The sequence below is a fragment of the Notolabrus celidotus genome, chromosome 22 (genome assembly GCF_009762535.1).
Source record: "Notolabrus celidotus isolate fNotCel1 chromosome 22, fNotCel1.pri, whole genome shotgun sequence".
Lineage (NCBI taxonomy): Eukaryota > Metazoa > Chordata > Actinopteri > Labriformes > Labridae > Notolabrus > Notolabrus celidotus.
This window is the reverse complement of record NC_048293.1, coordinates 13,677,346-13,690,603: the sequence shown is the minus strand read 5'-3', so window position 1 is coordinate 13,690,603 and position 13,258 is coordinate 13,677,346. Positions and strand designations below refer to the sequence as shown.

Below are 13,258 nucleotides of genomic sequence, written 5' to 3'. Positions count from 1 at the left end.
TATCTACAAACAGAATAACACAGTGGCAGGTGGCAGGGTGTTTCACTGTTGTCCCTGCAGCAACCTGTCAAACAAATTAGGGCACTGCCTAGTCTGTGTACCCTGTGGCTCTGACATCATCAGCTGAGGCTGTGAATGGGAGCGGATGTGCAGAAAATCTGCTGCTAATCTGCAAGACCTTGCAAACACTGCAAACTGTGCACAGGAAATGAAAAGTGGATAAGAGCTCATTAAAAGCAGTAAGGTCAATATTTACCTGTAAACATGATTTAGAGCACGTCCTCAGGTGTCCCTGTGGCAATAAAGCAATCCTGCAGTTTTATTGGGCGACTGGTATCAGCAAATGTCACGTGGAAATGTAGGGAAAAAATCAACATAGAAACAGTGAATCAGCAGGCTAAAGGATGCATAACACAGAGGAATGGCTTATGAGTTATTTAAGTCAGTATTTCAGTGTGCTATGATAACATGCATCATAATTTTACATCCTTCCAAATGTATTTCAAGCTGCATTAGTATGCCCACACAGATCTCGCCAGAACAGGAAAACATTTATTTTTTTCAACCTGGCATAAGAGGCGTAAATCTTTCAAGCTGCTTATGGTTCAATCAGAGAAAAACATTGAGAGAGAATAAAGATTTTCAGGCCTTTATTCAAGAGCAAACATTATGTGAGAGTGTGTGTGCGGAATGTTAATTCATAAAATCATGATGAAAGTTTTCTGTTTGTTTAATCAAGTCAGCAGCACCATCTGCTGGCCAGGATAGAGTAGGAGAGAAAAAGACATGTAAATGAAAGTGGCAATTCCTATGACGTATCCCCACAATTAATCTTTTAATTACTTTGTATAATTCCTTTCAAATACATTGAATTCATTCTTCCACTACTCTTAAGCACTTATAAGGCCTCAGATAATATTCCCTCAGCTTTTTAGAATATCACCTTCATTAAATAAGGCTTAAAAGTGTGGAGGATAGCATATCAGCTTTAAGTATGATGGATAAGGACTTGTTAAGACATGGAGATGATTCTTAGGTTTTTGTTAATCTCAGCAGTCTCTGAATGTCAGGCTCGATGTCAATTGTGGGGAACTTTTTGCTGTATCTTTTAAAAGGCTCTCCCTCTGGTCCGATGAGGAATTTCTCAAAGTTCCATGAGACATCAGTGCGGCAGATGGGACTCCAAACCAGGAACTTGGGGTCCTGCATGAGGGAGTTTGGGTCATCGTCGGGGTAGGGGAGCTTGTCTTTGAGATAGGCAAACACTGGGTGTGTGTTTGTGCCGTTGACATCACACTTTTCAAAGATGGTGAAGTTGGGCTGATAGCCGCTGCCTGGACGCACATGCTGCAGGGAATTCAGGATCTCACCATTGGAGCAGTTCTCCTTCAAAAACAAAAGCATTCATTCACATTTTGTTCTGTACTCCACAGAAGTATGCCTTCAAAACTCACAGTCTGCTTCTTATTACCGTAAAACCAATAATTATACTGATTACAATGCAGCAAAAAGCACCACCCTCTATAAGAGTGTCGGGCAGATCATTTAAATCTAATCGCCACATCACAGCTTAAATACAAGTTATAGCTGACACACAATGCAATCAAGCTGCTTTTTCAATTACTTTAAGATAAGTGTAATGAGAGGGGCTCTCAATGGAGAAGTAAATATAGGAGAAGGTTCTTTTTCAGAGGCCAGGATAAAGAGTAAAAGCTAAAGATCCTGTTTAATACGCATCAAATAATGCATTGGTATAGTCTTGGATATTTATTGGGAGTCATGTGCAGCTTCAGATAAACATATTTTTCATCCAGAAGAAAGTTTAGTTGGGTCCAAGTACTCTAAACTAAAATGAAATAGCAGATCCTACATGTTTGATGAAACATCATCAGCATATAAAGTGATACTATGAGTTTTTATATCAAACCTGATTTTATGGGGTCTTCATATGGAATCTATTCTGCACAACTAACCTGATATCCAAACTGGTTACAGGGAAAACCCAGGACCACCAGTCGATGAGGGTACTTGCTCTGAAGCAGGCTGAGCTCACTGTAGTCCCGGGTGGTGGTGCCTCAGAGCGAGGCCACATTCTCGATCAAGATAACACGGCCCCTAAACACGTTAAAATCAACCGAGTCTCCCTCCACCGTGGTGGCCCTCAGGTCGTAAAAGGTCTTGGCGATGAACGTCATCTTGTCTCCGGTGCTTCCTTACTGAAAGCAGACAGGATCTCAACGTGTGACTGTATCCAGCGGCTCGGTCATGTGACTCACTCGGGGTAGAAAGCCGCCTTTCAGGGGTGTCAAATTGCTTTGCAAGAAACTGATCTACACCCGACATATGATACCCCTTTACAGACTTTAGGTAGATTGGTGACACCACAAGTACATGAAGTGGTTTTTGCATTATTTGCATCAAGGTGCGTTGTTCTATTCTTGTGAAACTTTGAGAAGTGTTTAAATTTGAAATGTTTATCAGCCGAAATAATGTCAATACCTGAAAATCAACTAAAATCTGGTTATTATCCCAGCATGAATTTCCCTATCAAAAGCATAGTTATTTAGGAAACATTGTTCATAATTGTATGTTTGTCATTGTATGGTATCTGTGTATCCAATGTCTCCATTCATTGAAGGTTAAACATGTGATCACCTGTCTTTCAAAGCAGGTGATAAAAAATGAATGAACCAATTGTTTGAGCTCTCTTAGGACCTCACTTCACTCTCGATCCAAATTTAGTGACTCAGCAAGGCTCAGACTTCCAATAAACTACTTTCAAATACAACACATTTAATTTATTCACTCATTCATGGCTTGATTGGAACATCTTTAGGTTTCAATAATTAGATTAAAACTATATTTTGTATGGCACCTCAACAGACCCAAAAACACTATGCTAAACTGCTGTCACATTGCTTAAGTGCATAACATACAGGAGGCAATGGCAGTCACACATAAAAAAAACTGTACATATACATTCAGGCTGGAAAATAAATATGTACTCCATTCAGAAAGGTCAACTGACAAGGCACGACACTGTCTCTCCTGAGGAAGTAAGTCCGTTGTGTAAATGAATCCACCCCTGCTTGGTTTGAGTTTCGAGGTGTGAATAATTCAACACCATCCTCAGGCTACCGTGTTTAAGCATGTTTCTGTTTGCAGCCCCCATAAGCAGCTTCTCATATGGGTCTGTACATTTTAAATCAATCTATATATGTTAAGACTTTTTTCTTAGTTCTAAAATGCAACAAAATAGCAGACGCTGTGGAAAACGGTAAACTGATGGTGAAGACTCAGCATGGTTAATTCAACAAGCAAAAAACTGCCCTCTGCTGGTCGCTTATGGTAACAGTATTTATCAGCATGTCACTGTATTGACTTTGTAAAGTGAAACCATTCGAGCACCTTCTCAGCCAACAGGTCATGAGGTATGAGGAAGGTAGACAAGAATGAGTCAAGTCACGGTGGGGAAAATATTGGCTTTAGCATCAGCCGTGGCACCGGGATGTCTCTCTTTTCAACAGGCGCAGGGCTTTCGGGTGTTTTCATCAGTATCTTGATTGCCTTTCTCTGTCTCCAGAGCAGCCTTCTCCAGGTAGTCATCAAGAGATCCCAGCAGGTCGTCCACGTCTCTCATGTGAGCCTGCAGCACCAGTTCTGTCGCTCGTGTGAAGGACTGAAGGAAGGAGGAAGAGGAATAACAAACAGATCATAAATTAAAGGGCAGCAGGGAGTTCCCTGACATGTTTTACAGTTTATTTTGTGACGCACAGGGTGTCCTACCTCAGAGATGTTAGTGCTGGTGGAGGCACTGGTCTCAAAGAAGTCCATCCCATAGGTTTCTGCCAACTGCAAGACCCATTGGGACATGGTTAAAAATAGAACAGCAAAAGCATTTCAAATGGTTATTCAGTTTTCATCAACAAACACAGTAGTAGTCTGCTTGTCTGCAGAACCACATTCCGTCCCATGTGAACACTGATCAGTGATAGTAGATGACTGGCATCATCAGCAATAAGAACATTTAGAAAGGCTGGTGGTTATTGGCTCAACTATCACTTTGGTTTTTGATTTTTTTAAAAAGGTTTCAAATTCAACCAACATATAAAGAACATTATGATGTATAGGAGATGCATATACACTAAAAAGTGTTAGCTATTTTATATCTTCTATTGAAATAGTTCCAAAATGTACTTTTTCATTAAGCTCATCTAGGATCTTGTCGAATCATTCACATTGTCTTAAAGGATAGTTTGTTTACTTTTGAAGCAGGGTTGTATGAGGTATTTGTCAACAGTCAATGTACTATCCACAAGGGGTGCTGGTCAGCTCAGCCCCTCAGTTTAGAAACTAGCCGGGAAACTAGAACTATCAACCACTGCATATGGGGTCAGATATACCATGTAACTTCGCACATTCTAAGGAACTCAAAGTCAAACACCAATGTCAGTGTATGTGTACGCTCAATTTTTAGGTTTTTTAGGACTGAATTTTGCCACCAGTGAGCTCTTTAAAAAAAAGTTTGTACGCACTATTCATGGAAACAACTACATACATGCTCCCTCGTCTGTGAGGGAAACACCCTGAAAAAAACGCACTATCCCTTTAATACCACTGCTGACTCAATGATTCCTGCATACATACTTTGCCTACTTTCCATTGAAGAATTTGGTACATTCAGACTAAAATTAGGATAAAAACTCTAAAATAACTTTGTTTTAAAAAAGTTGTGACAAGAGCTCAGACATTGCCTGTCTCACTTAGAACCCATCTTTTAGCATTTTCATTCAGTAGTAATTTCAATGTCAATTTGTATGAGCTCGGTATAAGCTCTGTTTTACTGCTTGTGGTAATGATTTTGTTGTTATTGTCTTTTTATAATGTTTTCTACATTTTAGATGTATGTTTTTGGGGTCTTTTTTTTGCCTTTATTGACAGGACAGCTGAAGAGAGACAGGAAATGTGGGGAGTAGAGAGTGGGGGGAGACATGCAGTGAGTGGTCGACCGGCCGGGAGTCGAACCGGCAACCTCAGACCTCAGTGACAAAGACTATAGCCTCTATGCGTGGGGCACTAAGAGGCTATAGTCCTCAAGCGCCCCATGTTTTAGACATTTTATACATGTTTTACATCTGATTTAAATTGGATTTGATTTCATTGTTAATGTTGCCTTTGTGTATTTTGTCATTCAGTGTGCCTCTGCTGCATAACAAGTTTTGCCTTGTGGCGGTATAATAAAGGGAAATCTGAATCTTTTTCAGCTGTAGATTTGCTGTGATTTTCTCCATGACAAACACTTTCTGTACCTGTCTTTCCATTGGATTGTGCTGGGGGCTTGTTTCTTCAGCCCTGGTGAGGTTATTGCTTTCTTTGTGATTAAACCAGAAGTCTCAATGATAAAACAAAATCTCTTATCACTGACAGGAGGTATACTCCTTATGAAAAGTGATGAATGTCGCGTAGTTCCTGCTAAAAAAAATCAGCCTTTTTGTGTAATGTTCAAATTAGTTAATGTGCTGGGCAAACTTTGGTTAATTGGCATTTAAATAATGTGTATATGCCTTATCCCAAAATGTATGAATTCATGAATCAGTGCAGTTTTTAATCACCAAAAGCTTTCGGTTCTATGTGAAAATAAAAAAACTACTCATAGATGGTGCATCAAAAGAGCACTTCAGAACCAAATGGAAACCCCAATGATTTTCTTGGCTTAAATAAAGGTTGATGATGGTAAAATGAAAGGCAAACTAAATAAGATAACTGTGCATCTGTAAGCTGTGTATCCTAAAGAAACATCTACTTAGTATTTAGGATTAGCTTTTGAGCTTATCCTGGTAAGTAGCATTCAGAATCATTAAATTTTAAAAAAGAGAAAAAAAACTCTAAAACCTTGAAAATAAGGTTCAAACAAACCTTGCTTCCTTGGTCCCTTGTCACCTCCCTGCTGGGCTCATCATCGGACTTGTTTCCAACTAAAATCCTCTGCACCTTATCTGGGGCAAACTGCGAAAACAACAACAGAAAAACGAAGAGGACAAGAAAGAGAGACTTTACCATCGTGTCACTCAAACCAAACCATAAGACTCAGTGAGGCTTAGAGGTTAAACAAACAGCGTTACTTTGAAGGACAACAAGTGCAAAGCAGCGAAACAAGAGCTTATTGTCTTACTTCATCCACATCAGTGGCCCACATCGCCAGGTGCTGAAAGGACAGCCTGTTAGTGATGTCGTAGACGAAAACGATGCCCTGGACAACAATTCACAAAAAGATTAGGATTAAAGAATGAATGTTATAACGACTGATTAAAGTAACTTCATTCCTCTGATGGTTCACCTGTGCTCTCCTGTAGTACTGTTTGGTAATGGTCTTATACCGCTCCTGACCAGCTGTGTCCCTGCATGGAAAAACACATCAGCAGAAAAAGATCCATCAGCTGTTTACACGTAATCGAAGTGTGAATGCATCAAATTAAACATACATCGCTTCACTTACCATATCTGTACTCGCACCTTGACGCCATCTATTTCAAGTGTTTTCATCTTGAAGTCAACTCCTTCACAAAACAAAGAGGAAGAAAATGAGATCTTTTACAAAAAGAATCAAGGTTACCACACTTCAGATAAAACTAACAGTCAGACTGGAACAACTGGAGCAGCTTTGATACTCAATATAATAATGCTTTTTGGTGCTTTTTAATAGGCTTTTGTGTGCTTGGCACTTGATAAGTGTTGCTCAGACGCTATTATCCTTCATGAATGCTATCTCAATCACTATAAAGTGTGGACTTAGAATCAAAGAGTGTCATGATGTAAACTAAGTAAAGTAGTGTTTTTACCTGGTAGTTTCCAAGAAAATATATCTAACAAGGCTGTCAATAACAGTAATGTATCATTTGGCTATCATTAGTTCCAAACATTACATACTGTGAATCACCTTCAACCAAAACATTCAGTTTTTCATGCAATAGACAGTAGACTGCTTTTTGTTATGCTTGAGAAAAGTCTTCATGTACTCTACTTTTTTACACATCATCGATGTCGGGCAGAAACCTTGTCTCTCCGTATTTTATCGTTGTATTATGCACACTTGAAAACACTTGTGGTTAAATCTTGTGCAGCGTTTTGTTTGGTGAATAACATAGGGATGTTTTTGTTTTACTTGATGAAATGTTCAAACCAAGCCAGAAACCTTGGTGTAGTCATAGACTCAGACCTTAATTTCAGCAGCCACATTAAGACAATTACAAAGTCAGCCTACTATCACCTTAAGAATATATCAAGGATTAAAGGACTTCTGTCTCAGCAGGATGCAGAAAAACTGGTCCATGCATTTATCTTTAGCAGGCTAGACTACTGTAACGGGGTCTTTACAGGACTCCCTAAAAAGTCCATCAGACGGCTGCAGCTCATACAGAATGCTGCTGCTCGAGTCCTAACAAGGACCAAAAAAGTAGACCACATCACTCCAGTTCTTAGATCCCTACACTGGCTTCCTGTCTGTCAGAGAATAGACTTTAAAATCCTGCTGATGGTTTATAAAGCACTGAATGGTTTAGGCCCAAAATACATTGCTGATCTGCTGCTACTTTATGAACCACCTCGACCTCTGAGGTCATCAGGTACTGGTCTGCTTTCAGTCCCTAGAGTCAGAACTAAACATGGTGAAGCAGCGTTTAGTCATTATGCACCACATATCTGGAACACACTCCCTGAAAGCTGTAGGTCTGCTCCAACTCTCACCTCTTTTAAATCAAAGACTAAGACTTTTTTATTTGCCTCTGCCTTCCTATCTTAGATTATTTTAACCCACTTTAAATTAAAATTTTAATGTAATTTTTAATATATTTCAAATTTTCCTTTTCTTTTCTGTTTTATTATATTTGTTATTTTAATTATGTTCTTTTATGCCTGTCTGAATGTCTCCAATGATTTTAATGTTTTAATGTAAAGCACATTGAGTTGCCCTCGTGTATGAAATGCGCTATACAAATAAAGCTGCCTTGCCTTGCCTTACTTTCTGGAAAGAAGTGGTTTTGGAGATATGAGGTTTCTGCCTGACAGTGACGATATTTAACTCTACAAAGTGTGGTTTATTATTTTACAATATTGATTTAACTACTGATGAGTTTCACAGCTTTGAATGATCATAATGGACCAAGCACATGTGCTGATAACACTGAGTTACTCTGTAACTTTTAAGTGTTTCCTTCCTTTAAGTCACTCTCCTTTAAGCAACGTTTTTGCTTGCTTAAAATCAATTTTATCAAACATTCTATTGAAAATATTTACATATATTTTACATATACATATACTATATTTATAGTACTTATTACACGGGTCAGTTGAGAAATACAACAAGACTTGGTCACTATTTCTTTGACATGTCCAAAGCTTAACGCTACCTTAAAGCTGTGTATTGCATTACTAACAGTACAAGATTGCGTTCTATAACATTTCATTCATCTTTACGTGATATTATGTTGACACTGCAAAAGTTTGAGTATAGCGACCTCTTTCAATTGTATTTAATCAATTTAGTATTATTGATGTATATTTTGACGTGTACAGTTGTGCTCATAAGTTTACATACCCTGGCAGACTTTATGGTTTCTTGGGTAGTTTCTGTTGTCTTTATGATATTAAAAAAGTAAACACAGTTGTTTGATAAAAACTTTGCTTCACGCAACCACTAACCATGAGTGAAAAAAAAGTTTTTCTCTCATCATTCATATTCTCTGAAAAATGGCCAAAAAAAATCACAAATTCTGCCAGGGTATGTAAACTTATGAGCACAACTGTATGTCCATGTATGTATCCGTATAGATGTATGTAGATTAATGAACTACTTATTCCTAGTTGAGGTTTTGGTCAGCTATGCATTTTTCCTTTTCTCTTCTGGGGTTGTGATAGGATTGTACTGTTGTTTTTTATTCCAGTGATATATCGTGAACCCGACTTTATATCCTGATAGGGGTGGGGGTTCAATTCTGCCACGATCACTCAACTGACTATAATACCAACTATGAATTTGAGAAAAACACAAATAAAGTCCAGAAAAATATTTAAATTAAAATACATAGTTTCAAATAATAGTTGATAAATCTGCTGCTTATATCTAAAGACATTTTAAAACATTGATGGCATTAGGATAGGAAGCATATGTGCTAATTACTTTAGTAATGGCTCTAATTCATTATATTGTCTCACTGTGTGACAGTGACACATGCCTTCAAATCTTTAAGCTATAAACAGATGTTATTCTTTGGAGCTCAATCATTTTAAGATTATTCCTTCAATGCATTACATCATTTCATGTTATTTTGAATAATGAGTAAACTACATTTGATTTTAAGGGAGGTATTAAAATGGCAAAATAGAAAAGGCACATAAACAATGGTTCTGTTCCAGTCCCATCAACTGTACAAGCATGACAGTGCAACAGTAAGACATTCAAACATCTATTCTTGAGGCTCTGTCCTGGAAACATCAGATGCTTTAAATGTTATAGTCTTCTAAAAGTTATTCATTCTGAATATGTAATAGTTAACAACAGATGGTATACAATTTCAATAATGATCAATCTACAGAGTATTTTCCCAGAGGTTTTAAACTGTCACAGTGACAGGATGCATGATTGAACCACATCATCAATCTCTGTGTTTTTTCAGCTGTCCTAACATGAACCAAACCATGTGACTGTGAGACGTTCATTTCCTTTTGTCATGCTACGAGATGTTCATCAGATGTGTGAAACATTTACTGTTGTAAAGTTATTCAACCTTGATTATAATACTTCGAACAGATATGTGAAATATACTGATTATATAACAAAGATTGATCTCATGCATATTTCCCTCAGTGTTGTATTTTTTCACACGTGCTAATAACATTAACAATGGCTGTAGTCCATTGAAGTTTCCCAGGGAGCGAACAGTGTGACAGTGACTCATTATTTTCTGATCCTTCAGGCTACATGCTACAGTATACACAACGGGTGGACATAGTGTTTATACAGTAGTATTCTATTCTTTGAAGTCAGTCATCCTGAAGTGTATCACACCGTAACATCTGTGGGTTAATATGCTCAGCACAGACTGATATACAGATTATTTTCGCAGAGGGAAAAACACATTCACAAATAACATTAACACTGGCTCTGTTCCATTCAAGTGTCTTAATAAGCTGCAAATGTGTGACCGTGAGACATTCATCTCTATTTATCATGGTATATGCTGTATTATTATAAGCAATATTATTTTAGTTTTATCAAAGTTAATTACCCTGAATTATTTTTACTTCAAAAAAATGTAAGATGTCTTTTTTTTATTTTTTATATATTGAGTAGTATGAAAAAACTGGTGACCAGAAGAAAAGCACATGTACAAATAACATTAACAATGGCTCTGTTCCATTTAAGTGCCAAAACAAGTCATGACAGTGTGACCGTGAGACATTATATCCTATTCTTCATGCTCTCTACTGTAAACATCAGATGCTTTAAAGCAGGGGTGTCCAAAGTACGGCCCGGGGGCCAATTGCGGCCCAAGGTCCATTTATTTATGGCCCCCAAGCTTCCATCCTAAATTGTGTTATTTATAGCACAGAAATTAATCACCTTTTGAATCATCTGGACATTTGCAGTTTCTTTCAAGCGCACAAACAAAACTAAAGTCAGTCCAGAATTATCTCAAAAAGCTTCACATGGACTACCTCTCTAAAGCCAAAGCTCTGGGAATTCTTCAAGACGGCAATAAAGAAGAAACACAAGAACTCTTAAAGCTGTCAGGTTTTCAAATTAATGTTTTCATCATGATGTGGAAATGTTCTTGATGAACACTAAAAGTTCAGAAGACACAAAAGAGGACACAAGACAAGATCAAAATTATGAAATTGTGCAGAAAAGGTAAAATTAGGTGCATAAAAAATGTTCAGAACTCAGGAAAGTAATGACTTTGTTCTAAATATGTTGTCTGCTGGTCAGAACAGTCTTGGAAACAACATTAAAAAGAAGTGTGATGAAATCCAGATCGTGATCCTGCCATAGAGAAATAATGAGACAATATTTTTTCCCACATTGCCTGACCCTGATGAAAAACATTTTCCCCCAGAAGAAGATAAAGTTTGCTAATCTTTACATGGTACTTCCTAGTTACTGTTTGATTGAGAAAACATTTAAAATAATTGTTATTAAATATATTCATATATAACTTTTAGGATTCCAAAGTCTCAGTAGGAGCCACTGGCCCTGAGGTATTCTGACAACATCATATGTGTCCCTCTTTGAAAAAAGTTTGGACACCCCTGCTTTAAAGGGTAATTCTGGTGTTCTTTTACTATAATGAAAAAGTTGTTTATCCTTAAATATATTACACCAGAGGACATGGTTATACATTTCATCATGAGTTATCTACTTCAAGCTTTTAAAATGTTGTTTGCACACATGTTGATAGCATTAAAAAAAGGCTCTGCTCCTTTAAAGTATCCAAGTAAGCCGTGACAGTGTGACAGTGAGTGGATAATCGGGAAAACGTTCAATCCACTGATCAATTAGTCAACTCATTTTTCAGATCCACTCAACTTGAACATCTAAATGAGTTTGATTTGAGTCCAGGGCTTCAAGTGAGTCAGAAAAATGTGCCAAAGTCGCACTCCAGTCATGTTTTTGCAGATTTTCCTCATTCAGTGCTGCTGAGTTTCCTCATCACTTGAGACTGTGGCATCTTGTACAGAGATGGAAAAAGAATGCATCCTCATTCTGTAAGAAATTCATGCACACCTGGAGCAGTGATTGAGGCAGCGTAACATTCTAACAATCATAGTAGGAATGAAAATGTATGTACTGTGCACTGGGTCAAATAACTCTGATTAATCCCAAAAAGCTTTTCCCACAATGCAGCTTCACCTGAAAAACCTTCTGCCCTGAATAAAGCTCTCTTTTAAGCTCCGGTGCTTTCTTCAACAGTGACAACAAACTATGTGGCATAGCATGAAAGTATGTGAAGACTTTTCCCTCTGTTTAAGTGAACAAAAAGTTCATTCTTTTGTTTTTGATGAGCCTCACAACTTTCCTCCAAGTCATTAGTGTATCTCAAAGTCAGGTCAAGAGGCAGAATGGATATATGGAGCATTAACCAGCTGATCACTCCACAAGTTACACTTTTAATACAAAGAAAAAGAAGCATAAGCACTATGAAGGAGAAGAGAGCTGGTATGTGAGAAGGAAATACTTGACATTTGTTTGGTGACATATTTCCCAAACCTGCTCTTTCACACCTCTTACATTTTAAAGTTTAGAGACATATCTCCGTTTGAAGGTAATCTTTTGTGCTTTGCCTCTATTTGCAGAACTAACAGCTTTTTCAGTTACTTTCAGAGCTGTTATGGCCTGAGGCACTTTGCACTAATCCTTCTAGCTCAATAGGCCTACTTCCACTCTTTGAACAAATGAAAACACAGCAAATGCTTCTGTAAAAAGTTGATCCCTCGACATTTGCGCTGTATAAATGCTTATCAAGAGGCTGGCACGAGACATATGATGACTGATTTGAAATGTCAATGAAAAGATGTTGAATGACTTACCGATTGTTGAGATATGTGTAGGGTTAAATTCACTTTCCGTGAACCTGCGCAACATGCAAGTCTTCCCGACCCCCGAGTCCCCCAGCATGAGCAGCCTGACCAAAACGTCGTACTGTTTAGCCATGACACAAAGCTACAATATAGAGAGAAGCATGACTCTACCATGTAGCTGAGCTCGGTGATGTTCTCAAGCGCACTGTGGCTGTGAGCTGCCTTCAGGGTCCCTCGGAAACTTCTGCTTCGACAAAGGAAAACTTGTAAAACAACTAAAACTCTGAGCAGCTTTAATATTTACAACGAAAGTATACTTTTTATATGAATAGAATAGAAATAATATAGTTAATTTAACGTTATCTGGCATAGCTTTGCCAATTATCATGAACAATCAAACTGTAAACCATTAAAGACTCCTGTGATAATTTATTTTACAACGAAAATAGAATTTTTTTTGTAAACATGTTTTGTTGATTTTCACATTTTTTAAGGGTATTTACAGAATGTATCAAAATGTACATAAAACACAACAACTCTAGACAAAACCTTCAAATAAAATAAAATGACATTGAAAATAGTAATAATAATAATAAAATGACATTGATAGTACATAAAAACTCAAATGTAGCAAAATAAATAAATAAATAAAATAATTCCTCACATCATAAATATAGAAAATGTC

General features: G+C 37.5%; 2 protein-coding genes across 2 annotated transcripts; both read right to left on the bottom strand.

Moving 5' to 3' along the window:
* Positions 1-654: 654 nt before the first annotated feature.
* gpx2 (glutathione peroxidase 2) lies at positions 655-2,290 on the bottom strand. The gene is made up of 2 exons (XM_034675939.1): positions 1,974-2,290; positions 655-1,386 (listed from the first exon to the last, which is right to left on the bottom strand). The coding sequence occupies exons 1-2, from the start codon at positions 2,193-2,195 to the stop codon at positions 1,033-1,035; spliced, it is 576 nt and encodes a 191-aa protein (XP_034531830.1). The 5' UTR covers positions 2,196-2,290; the 3' UTR covers positions 655-1,032.
* Positions 2,291-2,396: 106 nt separating this feature from the next.
* Positions 2,397-12,817, bottom strand: LOC117806852 (ras-related protein Rab-15-like). The gene is made up of 7 exons (XM_034675938.1): positions 12,583-12,817; positions 6,497-6,557; positions 6,338-6,398; positions 6,173-6,250; positions 5,917-6,006; positions 3,787-3,852; positions 2,397-3,679 (listed from the first exon to the last, which is right to left on the bottom strand). Exons 1-7 carry the CDS (start codon positions 12,704-12,706, stop codon positions 3,521-3,523), a joined length of 639 nt encoding a protein of 212 aa, XP_034531829.1. The 5' UTR covers positions 12,707-12,817; the 3' UTR covers positions 2,397-3,520.
* Between the last annotated feature and the right edge of the window lie 441 nt (positions 12,818-13,258).

What these genes read in the sequence shown, in the direction of transcription:
- LOC117806852 (XM_034675938.1), bottom strand. Translation starts at nt 12,706, where the DNA reads ATGGCTAAACAGTACGACGTTTTGGTCAGGCTGCTCATGCTGGGGGAC. An exon ending in AAGGTGCGAGTACAGATATG is followed by an intron (nt 6,399 to 6,496) that starts GTAAGTGAAGCG and finishes TTTTCCATGCAG; the next exon opens with GGACACAGCTGGTCAGGAGC. An exon ending in CAAGGGACCAAGGAAGCAAG is followed by an intron (nt 3,853 to 5,916) that starts GTTTGTTTGAAC and finishes TGGGTCTTGCAG; the next exon opens with TTGGCAGAAACCTATGGGAT.